Source organism: Danio rerio, chromosome 11 (genome assembly GCF_049306965.1).
Source record: "Danio rerio strain Tuebingen ecotype United States chromosome 11, GRCz12tu, whole genome shotgun sequence".
Classification (NCBI taxonomy): domain Eukaryota; kingdom Metazoa; phylum Chordata; class Actinopteri; order Cypriniformes; family Danionidae; genus Danio; species Danio rerio.
The window spans coordinates 26,749,074-26,768,234 of NC_133186.1; the positions used below are offsets into that span (position 1 = coordinate 26,749,074).

The 19,161-nt window shown below is 42.8% G+C and overlaps 1 protein-coding gene across 2 annotated transcripts in view; it reads left to right on the plus strand.

The window, feature by feature from the left end:
• Window positions 1-17,283, plus strand: part of syt6b (synaptotagmin VIb) — an 89,286-nt gene extending 72,003 nt beyond the window's left edge. For both annotated transcript variants that reach the window (XM_068224344.2, XM_073916733.1), the window contains exons 4-7: window positions 11,583-11,703; window positions 11,888-12,059; window positions 15,840-15,990; window positions 16,073-17,283. In XM_068224344.2, coding sequence (XP_068080445.2) covers window positions 11,583-11,703; window positions 11,888-12,059; window positions 15,840-15,990; window positions 16,073-16,144 — 516 coding nt within the window. In that variant the 3' untranslated portion in view covers window positions 16,145-17,283. The remainder of the gene's footprint in view (window positions 1-11,582; window positions 11,704-11,887; window positions 12,060-15,839; window positions 15,991-16,072) is intronic.
• Window positions 17,284-19,161: the final 1,878 nt, after the last annotated feature.

Here is a 19,161-nt window from a genome sequence, read left to right on the forward strand (position 1 = left end):
GAGTCTGCAGTAAATCATAGTTGTCATAAAGTAAAGAAAATCAAACCTCTATCATTATTTATTTACCCTATCATGTTTCAATTCAGTATTGCTTTTCTTCCTTCTGAAGGTATTTTCAGTGACTGTATAATGACAGTGGAGTCCAAAAGAAAAAATATCCTCTTTATATGCATTAAATCACTAAGATATTTAGTAAGATATCCTGTTTTGTGTGAATTGCATATGTATCATGTTCAACTTAACTCAGTTAACTTTCAATATCATTTTGTGTCTGAACAGTTGCATTAATTGCCAACAGTTTTTTATTCATCAAAAATATTTTGTGCAGATATTTAGCATCAGATATAATGTGTTATAGTGTGAGTCCTGTTCACACTAACAATAATCCACAAAACAATATCAGCACAGAATAACCATAATGTAAATCCTTTTCTGTATAATTTTCCTAGCTGATCAATGATAACAGCATTGACAGAAAATCTAAATCCCTTCTGCTTTAAATAACTCAAGCATTCCAATATATCCAGTGCTCAGCATAAATGAGTACACTCCATTTTGAAAATAAATATTTTTATCCATTTCTAAGTTAATAAAGATAATATATGTTGGTGCATTTAAACAAAACTGATTTATTAAACAGATATATTTATTAAAATAATATTTTAGTCACCAAACATATTTAGAAACATTATGTATTTAAGTCTAAGTAAAATATTGAAACACTATACAATAAGGTTTCATTAGTTAATATTGGTTAATGTATTTACTAATTTGAACTAAGTATGAACAATACTAGTGCAGCATTTATTAATCATAGTTCAACATTTACTAAAGTCTTATTAAAATCCAATTTCATGCCTGTTAACATAGTTAATGCACTGTGAGTAAACATGAACTAACAATGAACAACTGTATTTTCATTAACTAGTGTTAACTAACATAAACAAATACTGTAATAAATGTATTGTGTGTTGTTTGTTCATGTTTGTAAATGTAATTACTAACATTAACTAATACAACCTTATTGTAAAGCGTTAATATTTTTTGTTTTCTCTTGGTTTTTCCACTTTATAATTTTTTATGTAAAAAATTCCTAGAATAAACATTTTGGTGTAAACATTTTAAGATGCTGATTTAAAGTTTTTGTTCTGGATCTGGCTTCAGTACTAACCAACCTATTGTATAAGCACAAATATAATATTGCAAAGAATCTTAAAGAAAATATGAATAGCCAGCACTAATAGTAACAGTTTTTGACACCAGTAAGCTACAAGCATAAATTAGGCGTCATTGGAAAGAAGACACTCTGGGCTTTACTGTGGTAAAAGGAGAAGTTTCTTGCTCAAAAATATAAAAAGTTTAACATCATGAAGTCATGAGAAAAAAATGGTATTGTGTTCAATATTTGTTTTTCAATATACAAACACAGGAAATGTAATATCCTAGAAAAAATATACCTTGAAAGCCAAGTGTTTCATAAGTTTATATTTCAGATTTAGTGAAGATAGCATGCAAAATAAGATTTCGGGAAAAAAAGTTTTTGAGACTATATCAGTGTCCTTCTTTTCCTCATCGTCAGAGGCATTTTCTCAAAAATGACCTTCCCAAACTAAAAAATTAACAGTTGCTGAATAATTTGGTTTAGATTCACAGTTCATGTACGTACATATCTTTGGAAAGAAGACACTTTGAACTTTATTATCCATCATCTACAGTTTATAGTGCTCAAAATAAAAATAAATATAGATGAAAAAATATAAGATGCTTAAGTATTGGAAAAAAAAATTGCACCGAACTAAACATTTTATTATTTCATAAACAAATATATGAAATTAGTCCTGGAGCAATACAGAAAAGTAATAGGTCAAAAGATACGTATCTCCTGGGTATTTGTTTCGAATTTGATGGCAATGTCATGCAAAATGAAGTTTTTGGAATTATTTTTCTAAGACAATGTCTTTTGATTTTCTCCCTCCCCTTGTTTGTGGAGAAGCAGTCTGATGACCACACGTATACTGAAGGTTTCTAACAACTATTTTCGTCTTTTCACATACTACTTATTTTCTTAATTGCAAAAGATAGATTTGTGAAGGATGTACTCTTATATGCTGAACACTGTATGTCTTTTTTTATGTTGGTTTACATTTTAAAATGACAGTGTCAGTGCTAAATGAACCAGCACCAAATGTATTATGTTCATTTTTGCCCCAAACCACACAAACCAGAGAATTTACCTACAAGCATGAACACAACCTTAATCTTTGAAATGTAATAAAGTAAAAAGATTTTCATTTCCCAATAAGGACAAAGTATTTTTCATGATCTGTGGTTTCAAAGCAACATATTCATCATATTAAGAAGTTTAATTAATAACATTTCCTACGGGATAATTTTGGTGCATTAGGACTCTTGGTTCTTCTTAGTATTTTCTCTTGTTGTGAGTTTTTGAATGTAGTGTTTTTGAACTATAAGTTTGTATCTCTTCTTCTCAGTAGACAATTTCTGGCAGTATAAACAGTTGCCTTGGGTTTTGGAGGGCAAAACTCTCAGACTTGCACTTCACTTCTGTATCGCTCGACGCAGCTGAATTGACAGCCTTGTGCAGCTTGCTTTCAGTTCCACCCAAACACTCTCAATGAAATTTAACTTTTCCAAGCAGCTTTTCTGGCTTGTCTGGTCTCGCCAAGGGCACCATTTGAGTCAGGACTGCCACTGCTTCTTGTTACATTTGACTGAAGATACTCCAGCTATTCACTGCCTATGCAAATCATAAGTAAAATGTCTGGGCATAGAGAAGATTGTAGACTGGCAATTGACGCAATGAAAAAAGCAACAAGACTGCACAGATAACTTGTAAAACAGCGGATGCTAATGATATTACTGATACGTCAAGCACACAAACTGCAGTTCAATGAACCCAGCTTGCTCAGTGACTCATGAAATTGTCTTGGAGGTAATTGCACTCTCATCTTACTACAGTAGAGTGCTCAGCTATGATTATAACATTGCTGAGAAAATATGTATGTGTATACGTTTATATGTTGATTTATTGTAGTGCAAGCTAAAGAGATGCACAGCTGTCAATATGGGTTAAATGTTGGAGGAAGACCTAAGGATGTGTGATCCAGTCACTCAATACCTTGTTGACTTGTGTATTGAATGTTTTGTGCAAATTAATACGATCAATTTATTGACTGAAGTTGGCTGTGGACACCATGACAGTGATGTCTAGATTTAAGGCTTGTTAAAGACACTAAGTTTAAGCTGTGACAACAGCACCTTTAAATGACAGAATATTATCTTTTGTGTACAGAATACAGAAGTGATTCACAAACTCGCAATGTTTGATGGTAGAAAAATCTATTTGTGTGACATTTAATGTATGCTGAATGAAAGTTTTATTAAAAAACTAAAATGATAACTTACCCTCAGGTCTTTCAAGATATAAATGCATTTTTTCCTTCAGTAGAACATTAAAGGACATTTTTGGTCCTTTGTGAGTCATAACATTATTTTATCATTATCATTTAATTATTGGATGCTGCAATCCAAAATAAAACATAAGATCACATTCAGATGTGCAATTTCAATTGAAAATGTTCGAGGTTACTAAAGTAACCCTTCGTTCCCCGAGGAGGGGAACGGAAGCACTATAAGTGGATTGATGTTAAATCCACGTATGGGAGATTCGGTTCAGAAGCTACTCGTCTGAAAGAGTATTGAACGGGCCAATTAAGAATGAATTGGCAGCGCAAGCCTGCGCAGGTGTGCTGCAAAGGCAATTAACTGAGCATATAAGCACACCTGGCGCCAGCAGACGCTATCCTTTTTAAGCTGAAGAGACTTTTAACAGCTAAGGAACAGTCATTATGACGACGGAGTATAGTGCTTCCGTTCCCCTCCTCGGGGAACGAAGGGTTACTTTAGTAACCTCGAACGTTCCCCTTCGGGGGAAACTCCAGCACTATAAGTGGATTGATGTTAAATCCACGTATGGGAGCCCATTGAAAGCGCCATAATGACTGCACCTTACCAACACCCATCATGAGAGAGCAGTCAGGCAAGCGTGACGCACCCAGATCATGAGAGGCGCGGTCCTCCAACGTGCCCTTGGCCCTAACTTATCCTACTTCAAAAGTAGTTTTACGAAATAGGTATATATATATTTTTTTGTCGCTAGCGTCTAGATAACTCTAGGAATATACGACAGTACGTTGGGAAGCGTGCCATCCCAGTAGGGAGGACGCTGCGGCGACCATCCGCACCCAATAGGGAACAAAATGGAATTACATATGGACTAACCCTGAGAAGGGGGAGTGCGCATAAGAAGGTGGTTAGCGGATAGGGAAAGCACGGGTCCACCCAGAGGGGGGAACTTAACCGTGGCGGAAAAGCATATGGGGATCACCAGCGGGGATCGGCCATAGCAGGCACCTATACCCAAAACGCGGGCTGACCAGCGGGCAGACCTACAACGTAGTGGGCCAGCAAGTGACTTCTCCGCTGAGTCAGTGCTGGGGGCCTCGGAGGAATCTGCAGGGCTCACCAAATGGGGAACTTTACTGACAGACAGAAGGTTGCACATATCTCCGTGTTAGGAAAAAAAAAGGCACCGCAAGCGTGTTACAACACCTACCGAGTTGTTTCCTCAATCACCAAAGGTCCCTAACACCCTTGAGGAAACCGGTTCCACTCGCAGATTATAAAACCTTGCAAATGTGTTGGGTGTCGCCCAGCCCGCAGCTCTACAAATGTCTGTTAAAGAAGCGCCGTGCGCACACGCCCAAGAGGATGCAACGCTCCGAGTGGAGTGCGCACGCACTCCCGGGGGGCGCGGCTGACCTCTGCTCAAATAAGCACATGTAATGGCCTCCACAATACAGTGGGATAACGTTGTTTAGACACGGCATTTCCCTGCTGCCGTCCGCCATAACAGACAAAGAGCTGCTCAGAAGATCTAAAGTTCTGAGTACGGTCCACATAAATGCGCAGTGCGCGAACTGGACAAGTAAGGACAGGGCTGGGTCTGCCTCCTCCGGGGGCAGCGCTTGCAGGGTTACTACCTGATATCTAAAGGGAGTGGTAGGAACTTTGGGCACATAACCCGGGCGGGGTCTCAGGATAACGTGAGAAATTCTGGCCCGAATTCCAGGCACGAGTCACTGACCGAAATTGCCTCCAGGTCCTCGACCCTCTTAATGGAAGCCAACGCGACCAGCAGAGCTGTCTTCAGGGACAGAAATCTTAAAGATACTGTATCGAGTGGCTCGAAGGGATCAAATCGCAGGCTCGTGAGAACGAGGGCGAGAGAGGGGGGCGAGTTGGATTAATTCGCCTAGCGCCTCTGAGGAACCGGATGATGAGGTTATGCTTTCCCACGGTGCCGCCAGCCACCGCGTCATGGTGAGCGGAGATGGCGGCAACGTAACCTTGAGAGTGGAGGGCGACAGCCTACTGTCCAGCTTCTCTTGAAGGAAAGAGAACACAACACTGATCTGGCAAGATCGGGGGTCTTCTCTGCGAGAGACACACCATTCAGTGAATAGACTCCACTTCAGGGCGTAGGCGCGCCTCGTGGAGGGGGCTCTAGCCTGAGTGATGGTATCAACCACCGCAGGCGGCAGGTTACCTAAGTCTTCCTTGCGTCTATGGACCACATGTGGAAGTTCCAGAGATCAGGGTGAGGGTGCCAGACGGTGCCTTGTCCCTGAGAAAGTAGGTCCTCTCTCAAAGGGATCTGCCATGGGAGGGCCGTCGCGAGGAGGGAGAGCTCTGATCACCAGGTCCGGTTGGGCCAGAGGGGCGCAATTAACAGAACCTGTTCCTCGTCCTCCCTGACCTTGCACATTAACTGCGCGATCAGGCTCACTGGGGGAAACGCATACTTGCGTATGCCCCGAGGCCAGCTGTGGGCCAGTGCATCCGTGCAGAGAGAGCCCTCGGTCAGGGAGTAAAACAACTGGCAATGAGCGTTCTCGGGGGAAGCAAACAGATCGATCTGGGCCTCCCCGAATTGCGCCCATATCAGCTGGACAGACTCGGGGTGGAGTCTCCATTCCCCAGAGTGAATCTGCTGCCGTGAGAGCACATAGGCTGCACGGTTGAGCATACCTGGGATGTGAATGGCGCGCAGCGACTTCAGCCACGGGTGACTCCAGAGGAGCAGACGGCGGGCGAGCTGAGACATGCGGCGAGAGCGCATACCCCCCATGCGGTTGATATACGCCGCCGCTGCCTTACTGTCCGTCCTGACCAGCACGTGTTGCTGCTCCAGCACCGGAAAAAAACGGCGGAGAGCAAGGAACACTGCCAACAGCTCTAGGCGATTGATATGTCAATGCAGCTGGGCACCTACCCACAGGCCCGCAGCAGCATGCCCGCGACACTTGGCTCCCCAGCCTCTGCTGGAAGCATCTGTCGAAACAACAACATGACTGGACGCCTGTCCCAGAGGCACACCGGCCTGCAGGAATGAGGGGTCGTTCCAGGGGCTGAGGGTGCCGCGACACAGCGCAGTAACAGAGACTCGGTGTGTGCCCGCATGCCATGAACAAGAACTCGGTCTTGAAGCCAGTGCTGAAGTGGTCTCATATGGAGCAATCCGAGCGGCGTGACAGCCGCAGTGGAAGCCATATGCCCCAGGAGCCTCTGAAAATATTTCAGTGGGACCACTAACTTGCTGTCGAGCTCCCTCAGACAGTTCAGCAGCAGGCGAGCGCGCTCTCCGGAGAGGCGCGCTACCATGGTGACCGAGTCCAGCTCCATTCCGAGAAAAGAGATCCTCTGCACCGGGGCGAGTTTGCTCTTTTCCCAGTTGACCTGCAACCCCAATCGGCGAAGATGCCGGAGCACCTCGTCTCTGTGCGCAGTCAATTACTCCCGAGAGTGGGCTAAAATCAGCCAATCGTCAAGACAATTGAGTACGCGGATGCCCGCGAGCCGAAGGGGCGCTAGGGCACCCTCTGCGAGTTTGGTGAAGACCCGCGGAGACAGAGAGAGCCCGAAGGGTAGGACCTTGTACTGCCATGCTTGACCTCCGAACGCAAACCGCAGAAACTGATGGTGGCGTGGAAGAATGGAGACATGAAAATACGCGTCCTTCAGGTCTATGGCTGCAAACCAATCCTGAGGGCGGATGCATCATTCTGAACGACAGCTTGTGAAGGCAGCGATTCAAAACGCGCAGATCTAGGATTGGCCGTGACCCACCGCTCTTTTTGGGTACGATGAAGTACGGGCTGTAAAACCCGCTCTCCATCTCGGCTGGAGGTACCGGCTCGATTGCACCCTTCGCCAGGAGGGCAGCAATCTCCTCTCGCAAGACAGGGGCGGACAGGGGATTAACCCTGGTGAATACACGCCCGTGAACTTGGGACGCCGTTCGAAAACTGCAGTTCGTAGCCAAGTCTGATCACGCGTATGAGCCACCGCGAGGGGCTGGCCTGCGCTAACCAGGCAGGCAGAGCCCTCGCTAATGACGTCATCGCAGCAATCGTTGACGTACCCGCGGAGGGGCAGTGCGGTGCGGGTGTGCTAACCCGGGGAGCGTGAGGGTCCCAGAGAAGAGCTGGAGGAGACCGATTTGCTCTGGCTCCGCACCCTGACTCCGGAGGGGGGGCTTGGGGGCTGGGAGAAGGGAGACGAGAGGCGGCGCGTCCCAGGCTGGCAGGGCCTGCAGTGCCCGTGAGCCACTGGCGGAGTGCACCGAACCTACGAGCTAGAGAGCTGAGCTCAAACTGGCAGATTTCGGGCTGTCACCTCCGGGGAAGTGGAAAAGTGCCCTTTCATTTCATGGCAGTAAAAGGTGCCGTTGGAAATGGCGCCCCGCCCTCCAGCAGGGAAAGAGCAAGTTCCCTCCTCTCCAGATGACCTGTCCCAGGGACGCTTCGCGGTCCGTTGCCGGACTTAGCGGCGTTCTGGGCAGGGGGAGTTGCCTGCTTCCGAGGTGCTCGACGCGCTCGCTTCGCCAGGGGCGAGTGCGGGGGCGGTGCAGCTCTCGTAGGCAGGCGCCTTCGGCGAGGAGCAGGTATGGATGGCATGGGCTTACGGGGCCGCCGATTAGACATCACCCATCGGACTGCTCTCTCACTGCCTCGAATTCCTGGGTGAATTCGCAGACTGTGTCGCCGACCAGCTTGGGATATGGGCAAGAAATATTTAATGAAGGAATAATGAGTCAAGAAAGCGGACTTTGTCAACTTCGCGCATATCAACTAAGTTTTGTTAGAGGTGGGGCTCCTGGACCACTAGTGTGGACATCGTCCTCCCCAAAGCACAAGCAGCGGACTTAGAAGTCCGAAGAGCTTAGTCAGCTGCGGTGCGAAGCTCATAAGCCTGGGTTGGACCCACCCTCGTGCAGCTCGGCCAGCGCCTGCGCTTGGTAGCGCTGGTCGGTGGCTATCGCATGCAAGGCGGATGCAGCCTGGTCTGTAGCTTTGTAAGCTCTAGCTCCGAGGGAGCCGAAAACTCACAGGAAGAAGGGAACGCCCCTCTAGTCAGTCCGGCCACGGAGCTGGGGGATAAACCATCTCCAACCCACGGCCGAAGCAGCCCGGGAAAGCACGGCTAACACGTCCGTTTCAGTATCCGTTTTGACAGCGCTCACCTGCCCGAAGGGGGCGAGCGGGTCCGGATCATCGTCGGACAATGAAAGCCCACCCTCCGATGCCGCGGAGGACATCTGATCTCCGGTGTCAGCGAGCGTGAGAGCTACCATCTGATTAGACGGATCACTCCCAGCGCCCGAAGCTTGGATGGAGCGCTTGGAGAAGCGAGAGGTCCGCGAGCCCTTAGGCGGCAGATTTTCTTTCGCTGGAACCCTCAGATCTGCCCGAGCGCCCGCTGCACAACAGGGGGCGACCAGGGTGGCTCGCTCTCTCACGAAAGTTAGCCGCGATCTCAACTGCGCGACGGTCATGGCATCGTAGTGACGACATGAACCGCCCCCGAGCACCACATTAACATGCTGGACCCCCAAACATGTAATGCAGTGATCGTGCCCATCATCCGGAGCCAGGAAACCCCCGCAACCAGAAACGCACAGTCGGAGCGCCGTCCTGAAAAGGACGTGCTGCACGACTGTGTTGCTCTTTTAGGATGCTTTGCAACAATACGCACCGCTCTGGAGGACCGGACCCAAAGGGACGCCAGGCAAGGGAGAAACCCAGCTCGACCATCTGCCGCTGCGTGGACTCGCTCTGGACCGGGAGACACTCGTTCGCTCGAAGTGGCTGTAGACAGCAGGAGGAACCCTCATGAAGCTCGATCAGAAAAGTCTCTGAAGCTAAAAGGATAGCGTCTGCTGGCGCCAGGTGTGCTTATATGCTATGTTAATTGCATATGCAGCACACCTGCGCAGGCTTGCGCTGCCAATTCATTCTTAATTGGCCCGTTCAATACTCTTTCAGACGAGTAGCTTCTGAACCGAATCTCCCATACGTGGATTTAACATCAATCCACTTATAGTGCTGGAGTTCCCCCCGAAGGGGAACTAAAATGCACAGCAAAATTTCAGTTTTGGGTGAACTACTGTATCATTTCTGTCAATCAATCGATCGATCAATCAATCAATCAATCCAACCCAGGCTCATTATAGATACGTACCCCTGTATAAATTTCTGGAGAATGCAAAATATGTCTTAGGAGCTATGTTTTTTTTGCAGATTTTGCAAACTGTGTACGCTTTTTGAGATCTCAAATTTCCGTTTACACCTGCTCTTCTGAATCCACCAGAAATCCACCAGAGGCTGCTGTCGACTGACTGACAGACCGACCGACCAATTACCCCACTGACTCCCTTTACTAAACCCAACCGATAGTGTTTCAAAAGCAATTCAGTAAAAGAAAAGCCACATTTTCATATCTTACCACGTTCTCCCCGTTATTTACATGTTTATTTAATTTTTTGTCTTTTGTTTTACCTGCTTTCTGGAACCATTTTTGCCAGAGTTGAACCCCATTGTGGGGGGCAACTCTGCTCTGCATCTTAAGTCTGTCGACAAATGCGACGAGCCACTAGGCAAACTGATAACAGCGTAAAAGCCATTCACATGGAGTTAAGCGGTCAGCTGGTAGTGCTCAAAGGAAGCCGTCGGCGACGTCATACCGCCATGTAGCGTTTGTTTGAAAGACAAAAAGCAGCCATACGTATCTCTGGCAACATAATTCATGCTCTTCAGAAATGTATACTGGGGTACATATTCACAATGAGCCTGTGTTGTCTTGCAACAATCAATCACTTTCCTTTGGCTTAATCCTTGATTTATCAGGAGTGGCAACAGCGGAATGAACTGACAATTACTCTGGCATATGTTTTATGCGGCGGATGCCCTTCCAGCCTTAAACCATCACTGAGAGTACACAAACTCATGAAAACACAGACACACTTTCCCATTCACACATAAACTACCTGACAAAAGTCTTGTCGTCGATCACAGTTGTAAGAGCAACAAATTATAACTTGACTTCTAGTTGATCATTTGGATAAGTGGCAGAAGGTAGATTTTTCTGTTAAATAATTTGTTGAACTGCATCCCAATCATCACAAACACTGCAGAATAACTATTTTAAGTTACATGGACCCAAGATTCTGACAGAAATCAGTCAAGTTTGGTGATGGAAAAATCATAGTTTGGGGTAACATTCATTATGGGGACATGCGAGAGATCTAAGGTATCCAGACATTTGAGCTGCTGATTACATTACGAACCACAGGAGAGGGCAAATCTTTCAGCAAGATGTTTTTTCTCATTCTTCAGCCCACATATCAAAGTTCCTGAAAGCAACAAAGATCAAGGTGCTCCAGGATTGGCCAGCCCAGTAACCAGACATGAACTTTATTGAGCATGTTTGGTGTAAGATAAGAGGAGGCATTGAAGATGAATTCAAAGAATCTTGATGAACTCTGGGAGTCCTGCAAGAATGTATTCTTTATCATTCCAGATGACTTTATTAATAAGTTTTTTGAGTCATTGCAGAGATGTATGGATGTAGTCCTCCTAGCTCATGGGAGTCATACACAATATTAATTCTATTCCTGCCGCACCACGACTTTATATTATAAACTGTACATTGTTTCTGTTAAGTGCCAAAACTTTTGTATTTTGTAATAAGCGTAATCTAAAGGTCTTGGCCTATCATTTAAGCCATTTCTGATATCAAATGATCAAACAGAAGTCAATTTATTATTTGTTGTTCCTAAAACTTGCATAGGTGGCAAGACTTTTATTAGGTAGTGTATATACTATGGCGAATATATACTCACGCACTGATAGACTTTGGTCTGTTGGTAAAACCGGAGCACCAGGAGGAAACCCACACAAAGCTGTGGAGAACATCCAAACACCTCACAAAAATACGACCTGACCCGAACCAGTGACCTTCTTGCTGTCCAATCAATCAATCAATCAATCAGTCAACTGCTTTTGATAGTTATAATTAGGAGTATAGATCACCCCTACATGTGTTCATCATTTAATTCCATTCAAGTCATTTATAAATTAACATTATTTGTAACCATGGTAACTTTTTTGTAAGTACACCATTATGTAGTAGATTTGATACATGTTTGTTTGACTCTGCAGGAGAGTGTGGATCTCGGAGAGATAATGTTCTCTCTGTGCTACTTGCCGACTGCAGGGAGACTCACACTTACAGTCATCAAATGTAGGAACCTCAAAGCTATGGATATTACTGGTTATTCAGGTATGCAGCTGTCCTCCTGTGCATCTTCATTTTCTCACATCTGTCGGCTTGCTTCCCTCTTCCTGTTTTACACTTGGACAGCCACATTTATCATTGTCAGAAAGTCAGACATATTAGGATCATGGGAAGACAAGGGGAAGATGTGTTGAGAAAAGTGTGTCACACCTTCCTGCTCTCTTGACAGATCCGTACGTGAAGGTTTCGCTGATTTGTGATGGGAGACGCTTGAAAAAGAAGAAAACGTCCATAAAAAAGAACACGCTGAATCCAACATACAATGAGGCGATCATCTTTGACATTCCCCCGGAGAATATGGATCAAGTCAGCTTACACATATCGGTTATGGACTACGATCTGTAAGTGCTATTTGAGTGTTTCTTTGTACAAACATCGGTAACACTTTACTTTAAGGTGCAGTAGATGATTGTCTTCAGAAACATGTATTGTTGTGCTAGTTTTAAAAGTCTCTTCACAATCCAATAGTGATGATTAAAGTAAATGATCTAAATGTGTTTATATGTATTTTATTCTTGGTAAGGCATAAAACTAAAAAATGTTCATCCAATTAAATATTGTCGGGCCAACATCTCCCATAATTCCGATAAGTAGCCCAAACTGTCTGGCAACAAATGTAGATTTGGACTGCTCATCTCTGTTCATGTATATCCACCATTAGCGTGTGCACAGCTGCATACGCGCCGCGCGTTCATGACACGTGCACTCGAGGCACTCACAGTCACAGTAAAATCAAATGCTGAATTTAAAATTTTTAAAATCCTGAATCTTTATTGCAGTTACTTTTGCACGACGGAGGAAGGACGATACCGTGGCTGAAGTGTTTCAGTTAGACATCAGTAAATAACGTTATTCCGCCTGTTATTATAAGTTGCTTTTATATTCACATTGGGTCATTTTTGAACAATGACAGCCTCCCTATACTGTTTACCATGCTACTCTGAATATTCGCTCTGAAATAGCATGTGAGTAATAAGTGAAATTCGTGCACGACGCCAGACAAACACTAACTACATTTCTAACTGGCGAATGACATGAACTAGAGTGCTGTCTGCTGTCATGTCGTGGTGTGCGCGCTCGCAATTTCAAAAGGCGTGGCTTTGAAACACAGTCCCTCCCCACCGTCTAAAGATAATATACCAAGCAGTTAGCATTTTGGCAGATCACCTACTGCACCTTTAAAGGAGGTGGTCGTAAGACTGACTCTTTTATAGTCATGAAATAACAGGTCATGAATGTAAATGAGGTATGTCTATAACAACTCTTGTTAACTGTCATTAGCTCAGTTATGTCATTTAAAATACAAAGATGACATTGTTTGAGATGTTTTTGGTATTACAAATACATAACTTAAATACATAAACAAATACATCACATCCAGTTGCCAGTGGTTTTCAGATTGCCCAAGCTAACAACCATACGCACTCAAAAGGAACAAGATCACGACACCAACCTCATCAATGGGCAATCTACACGTTATCATTCTCGGATCAATGCTTCGTTGGATCGCTCTGGTCTTCTGAATAATCCACATCTTGGTCTTGATGGCGAATCTCCTCCAGAAATGATAGCGACTCTTTGTTTACAAGTTTGTGGCCATTTAAGTAATTGCTGTCATGTGACAGGAAGGACTGTACCTCACGTTCATTTTATACAAATTACAAAACCAGAAAACTTTTGATTTCAAATGCACTTGGTTCATTTTAAAATACAGATATCAAGCTTTATTTAGATAGATTTCTTATGTCAGTGAAGCAAGTATTCACTGAAATTCCAGTTCATTTGTTGACCACCAAACAGTCATAAAAGCATACATCTGGTCTGAGCTTTTCCCTGGAGAAACATCAGTCTATAGTGATTGGCTCCTGTATTAGGGGGCGGGGTTTCATTAACCATATTGACCATTACACTTTTCCCCACTCAAAACTGTGACATGTCTTGTGTATTCTAGTCTTTGGTTCCACACAAGTGTTTTGTTTCGGGACATCGTAAGGGAATTAAGTTAGCTTATTAGTTTTTTTGCAAATTTAAGTGGTTTGAACATAAAACAATTAAGTTGTCCCAAAAAATTTGAAGTATTGTTTTTCACATTATTTTATATAAGTTTTTTGACCAGACACAAACATCATTTTTTCGAGTGTAATACATCTGCTGGGTTGTTGTTATCATGGCCTACCCTATTATGACTTATTCTTGCCAGTTGTGTTTGCTTCACACCCATTCATAAAGTTTCTCACATAGCATTGTGGCATAGTACAGAGTCAATTGGACAACCCAAGCTCATTCTGGAAACGTAGCCCCGCGGACGTTTCTGGAGACCGCGATTTACGTGGCAGGAGGTACGTAAAGGCCGCGTTTGGTTTTTTTCGAGCGAATGCTGCGGGGCGGTTTGGCGCCGCTCCGCCCCTCCTCTTCGTGCTCGCCGGCCGACGGCTCGCCTCCGAGTGGAGGGCTTTCCCGACGCAATCAGTTTGTCCGCCTAGCTCACAGCGTTGCGTCGGCGGAGCGGAGGCCCCAGAGGAGAAGGACGAGCCGGAGCCGGCCACGGTGGACGACGACCGGGATCGAGTCCGGGGAACGGCGGAACGGAACGGAACGGGGAACTTCCCATGCGACTCTTTATCGATCGCTCTGTGCAACAAACTAAGTGTTATTTACAACTATATTACCTGTTATTCACAGCCTATGTAGGTTCTGTTCACTATAGTTCACTAAAGCAGGCATCATTGGCGGATATTCTCTCGGTAGTAAACAAACAGTGCGTCAGCTCACGTGTCATTTCGCAGCTGCAAATACATCATTACAATAAAACGAAAATAACATTTTTGGATGAATTATCCTGTATAAATATAGCATGTGACACTTTTAACTCATTTTGGAGGTGTCCATGCTGCTGAACAGAGGCTATATAAAACTTGTGTGTCTGTCTTTACTCTTTTCTTCTGTCTTTGGCTGAATCGTAGAAAAGCTGAATTAAGTTTGTGTGTAGGGTCGAATCGAGATTTATCGTGCAGCCCAACAATATAGCATGGAATTATGTGATATTTGGCTCAGCCTTTGTCTTGACACTTGACACTACCAAGACAATTTTAAAATATTGGTCATAACTATAATTGACTTGAGGCTATCATACAGGGTGGTCCATTTATATGGAATACAATGGGAATGGTTGGTGAGATTACCTTCCTGTTTGTGGCACATTAGTATATGTGAGGGGGCAAACTTTTCAAGATAGGTGGTGACCATGGTGGCCGTTTTGAAGTCGGCCTTTAAGAACTTTATTCTTTCATGAGGTGTTATGTACAAGTTTCTGACCTCTTACTGTATAAAATGTGTTCTTATAAGCCTGTGCCGGCATTTCTCCTACGGTGTTGCTATCAGTGTGTGAAGAGTGGGATAAGAGGGTTACATTGACAATCCAACACAATGGGCAGCACATTGAACACATTTTATAGGTTGACAGAAACTTGTAAATAACTTATGAAAGAATAAAGTTATCTTAAAACCAAGCACACCATTGTTTTTCTGCTGAAATTCTTAATAGATTTAATGTGTCAAAGGACCCTCTTCCTATTGAAAAAACAAAAGTTGGATCCAAGATGGCCGACTTAAAAATAGCTAAAGTTTGCCCCCTCACATATACTAATGTGCCACAAACAGGATGTTAATATCACCAACCATTCCCATTTTGTTATGGTGTATCCATATAAATGGCCCACCCTGTATTCATGAATGTTCATGTTAAAAACTTTATGACAGCATCATTAATATTTAATGACTTATAAGATTTTAATGACTAACTAAATTACCAATGTAGTTGATGTCAAGAAAAGTGTTAATGATGTTGCTATAAAATTCATAAAATGGTATTATGGCAGTCATGTTTATGACAGTTTTATGACAATTTATGTTGTCTTGATTATGTCAAGTTGTTGTGACAAAAACATCTCAAACATTGTCACCTTTACATTTAAAATGGCATTACTGAGCTAATGACAGTTGTTGCATAAAATCTCATGTCATGTTTTGATTATAAAGGTTCCATTACTGTCTTATGACCACCCAAATATATTGCTGTCAGTCTGCTTCACAAATCTATTCCTCATTCTCCCGGTGTGTAGAGTGGGACATAATGAGATCATTGGAGTCTGTCGTGTAGGGATCCATGCCGAGGGGCTTGGAAGAGACCACTGGAATGAGATGCTGGCTTACCCTCGAAAACCCATCGCTCACTGGCACCCACTTGTAGAGCCCAAGAAGTCTGAGAAGGAGGTGACTGTTTATCCTTAAAACTTTTCTCAGTGGAAAAGTACATTTTGAAGAAAAGTTTCTCTGTTTTCCTTCTCTCTTTCAGTGGAAGGCTCGCACCGCAAGCTTTGACAGTCAAGGCTCTTGTCCATCTCCCAGACTCCCTTCAAGTCCATAAAAAGAGACGGCCTTTCTCTTCGACTTCAAGCCAAGTATCTCCAATGTATCTGGAGAGATTCGAGAAAAGTCCTTAAACGACATGTGACACAACTTATGTCTGTGTGGACATGCAGCGGAAAGCAGAGTGCATCCTAGCCAAGTTTTAGCTTATGTTGTGCTTGGATTGAAATGTCACTTTCCTACATTGGGTAGATCTACAAGCCACAACTCAATGAGGTTGAAGAATACACTTTAAGATGAATTAAAGCACCATAAAAGGGTGTATTTTCTGATGAATCTTGTAAAACTGATAGATGTAAATTATATTTTATCTGACATTCTAATAGTATGAAGATATAGTTTATTATATATTTAGCCATTTCTTCCTTCCTGTTCATTTGTCTTGTGTTTAAAGATTTGTATGACTGGAAAGATATATGAAATCCTCTGTGATATATTAGCCAAATTGTATGTTGTTTACATGCTGATCAGAGTAATTCCATTGATCTTCCTTTCGTTTGTGAAGTAGTGAATCTGTTCTGCCACCAAAAACACCAATGCCAAGAATCGTTTGTATTCTGTCTACAAATATCTCATCATCCGTGTAAATTGTAGAGGTTTTGTTTGTATTTAATCATTAAAGTTGCTGTTTTGAGTGTTCTAAATATTTTTCCATTGTTTTCCATTATTAAGTTCACCTCACAGATGTATCCTCCATTATCCATAATGTGTGGTTAAAATCATCATAATTTCTCAACGCAGTAATTGTAGCTTCCAAAGTATAAAAAAAACATAACGAATAATCAAGGTTGCAAATAATCCTTGGCTTTCTAAAATGACTTGAAATTATGTCTGTGTAAATTAGAAGCACTGTTTTACAAAGACTGGTTTTGTATTTTACATCAAATGTGAAAAATGTTCATTGTTCTGTATTTTTCCTGTTACCTTTGATGTGTTTTCTCTTTAGATAACATGATGTATTTTGTTGGCTGGCCTGGCTGGTACTCATTGTAATAGTCACCGGCGTTTCTGTATATGAAATGCCTGATTCAGAGCCACTTGCACCTTTTATATTGAGAATTTGTATTTGTATTGTACATTTGCTGTTTCAGAACATCCCCTTGTACTTCAAAGGTGTGATTAAAGTTTTTGCTTCTATTGGTTGATTTGTTCTTCTTTCATTACTTGTTTGGCTAAATGTTAGAAATAGCTGCATGATTAGGGCCAGTTAATATGTGTTTCTGCACTGTAAAAAAAAATGTAAGACACAAGGGAGTGGAATTTAAAAAGCCTTTTAGGTTTCAAGATGAGTTATTTTAATAACTTGTTTTAATTAAGCTTCACGTTTTTCGGGTGCTGTACTGCATTTTGCGAAGGAAACTGTAAAAGTTGTAAGTGTATTACATTGTGCTGCTTTACTTTTATTGCTCTAGGCCTGTACACATGAAATAGACAAACAATGTGTTCTGACATACTGAAGCACTCCAGTTATAAAACCCGGCTTCAAAAATATGCTTTTCCTCACTTGTTTCATTTGTCTACCCTTCATCTTAAAGGGATAAACAAAAAATAAAAATGTAAGCTAGTACTCTAAAAATTTATATTTATCCTAATGTGGTTCCAAACATTCACAAATTTGTTTTGTGTGTGTGTGTGTGTGTGTGTGTGTGTGTGTGTGTGTGTGTGTGTGTGTGTGTGTGTGTGTGTGTGTGTGTGTGTGTGTGTGTGTGTGTGTGCATGTGTGTGTGTATAACAAAAGAAGATATTTTAAAAAATGGAAACATTGACATTTATAGTATATATAGGATACCCTCGTTTTGTCAGGAACATTCATGTTTTGGTCGCTGCATGTTATGTTATCTGAAGCTGTCCACTAAAATGTTTCCGTTTTAAACACACACTTAAACGACAGCCACTTGAAAAGGCCTAACAAGTCGTTAATTATGAACTGATTATTTTCATACAACAGTTCTGTCTGGCTCTTGAATTTGATTGGCTAATAGCCATGGGATATTCTGCAAATAACAGGACTCACCCTTTATCCTATTACTCCATCCACATACAGTGACAAGCAGAGTTTGACAAATATTGCTGCTGTTGGACAACATGTATTTTTGAGGCTTTTGGGTGAGAATGTAGTTGTTTAGATAGCAACTATGAAGTTTATTTATGAGGATAGTGGCTATTTTAAAATATTTATCATTTCGGAGCATCGGATTCAGTGTATTGGCCACCATCAGCCTGTCTGAGAAGACCAAAGAAAGTGACGGTTGACGTTCCGCCACAAGATGGCGACAGAGACCGCATAATAAGACCTTAAACGGAGGAAAAAATCAACGTTTTCTCAACATGTTTCAAACTATAGCTAAACAAATAATTAAAAATCAGGTAAGTGTCATTCTAAGTTGATGCCTCTCTTTTAATTTTGTAGTGCTGCATTTATACCACAAAAACTGGTAGTGTTTGCTTTGCTTTGGCTTTTTTGGGGGGTTAATTATTGTGATAACCCGATTGCAATAGAAAAATACTGGGGAATCGTTTGCTTACAAATTAATGACATTTCTTGCTGTTTAGTCTTATAAACTTACAATGTGAGCAAAACTACTTGTTTTATCATCAATTTAGACAGAGAAACATGCAAATACTAGTTATAAAGCGACGTTTGTGAACTGGCAATGGTTTGTTCTGAAGGTCAGCTGCTGATGTGAATGAATGGTGGAAGAAAGTAGTACCTTGCACAAAAAGGTTTTTGAGACTCTTTTGTTTGTTTGTTTTTGTTTCATACACACGATTATGCCGTCGAACTGTTGTATTAACGCAATATCACTATAGCAGAGCAATATGGCTGCAGCCTCGAGCCAACACACTCCCTGAACCAGAGCCTGTGTACGGCCGTATCGCACTCGTGTGATATTGCTCATTTATCAACAGAAGGCACTGCCAGCTACGGTAATATCATTGCGCCCAAGCAGGGAGGAAGAAGAACGAATGTTATTTTCATCGGTTATCAACAGAAACACATGTTTTGAGGTTAGT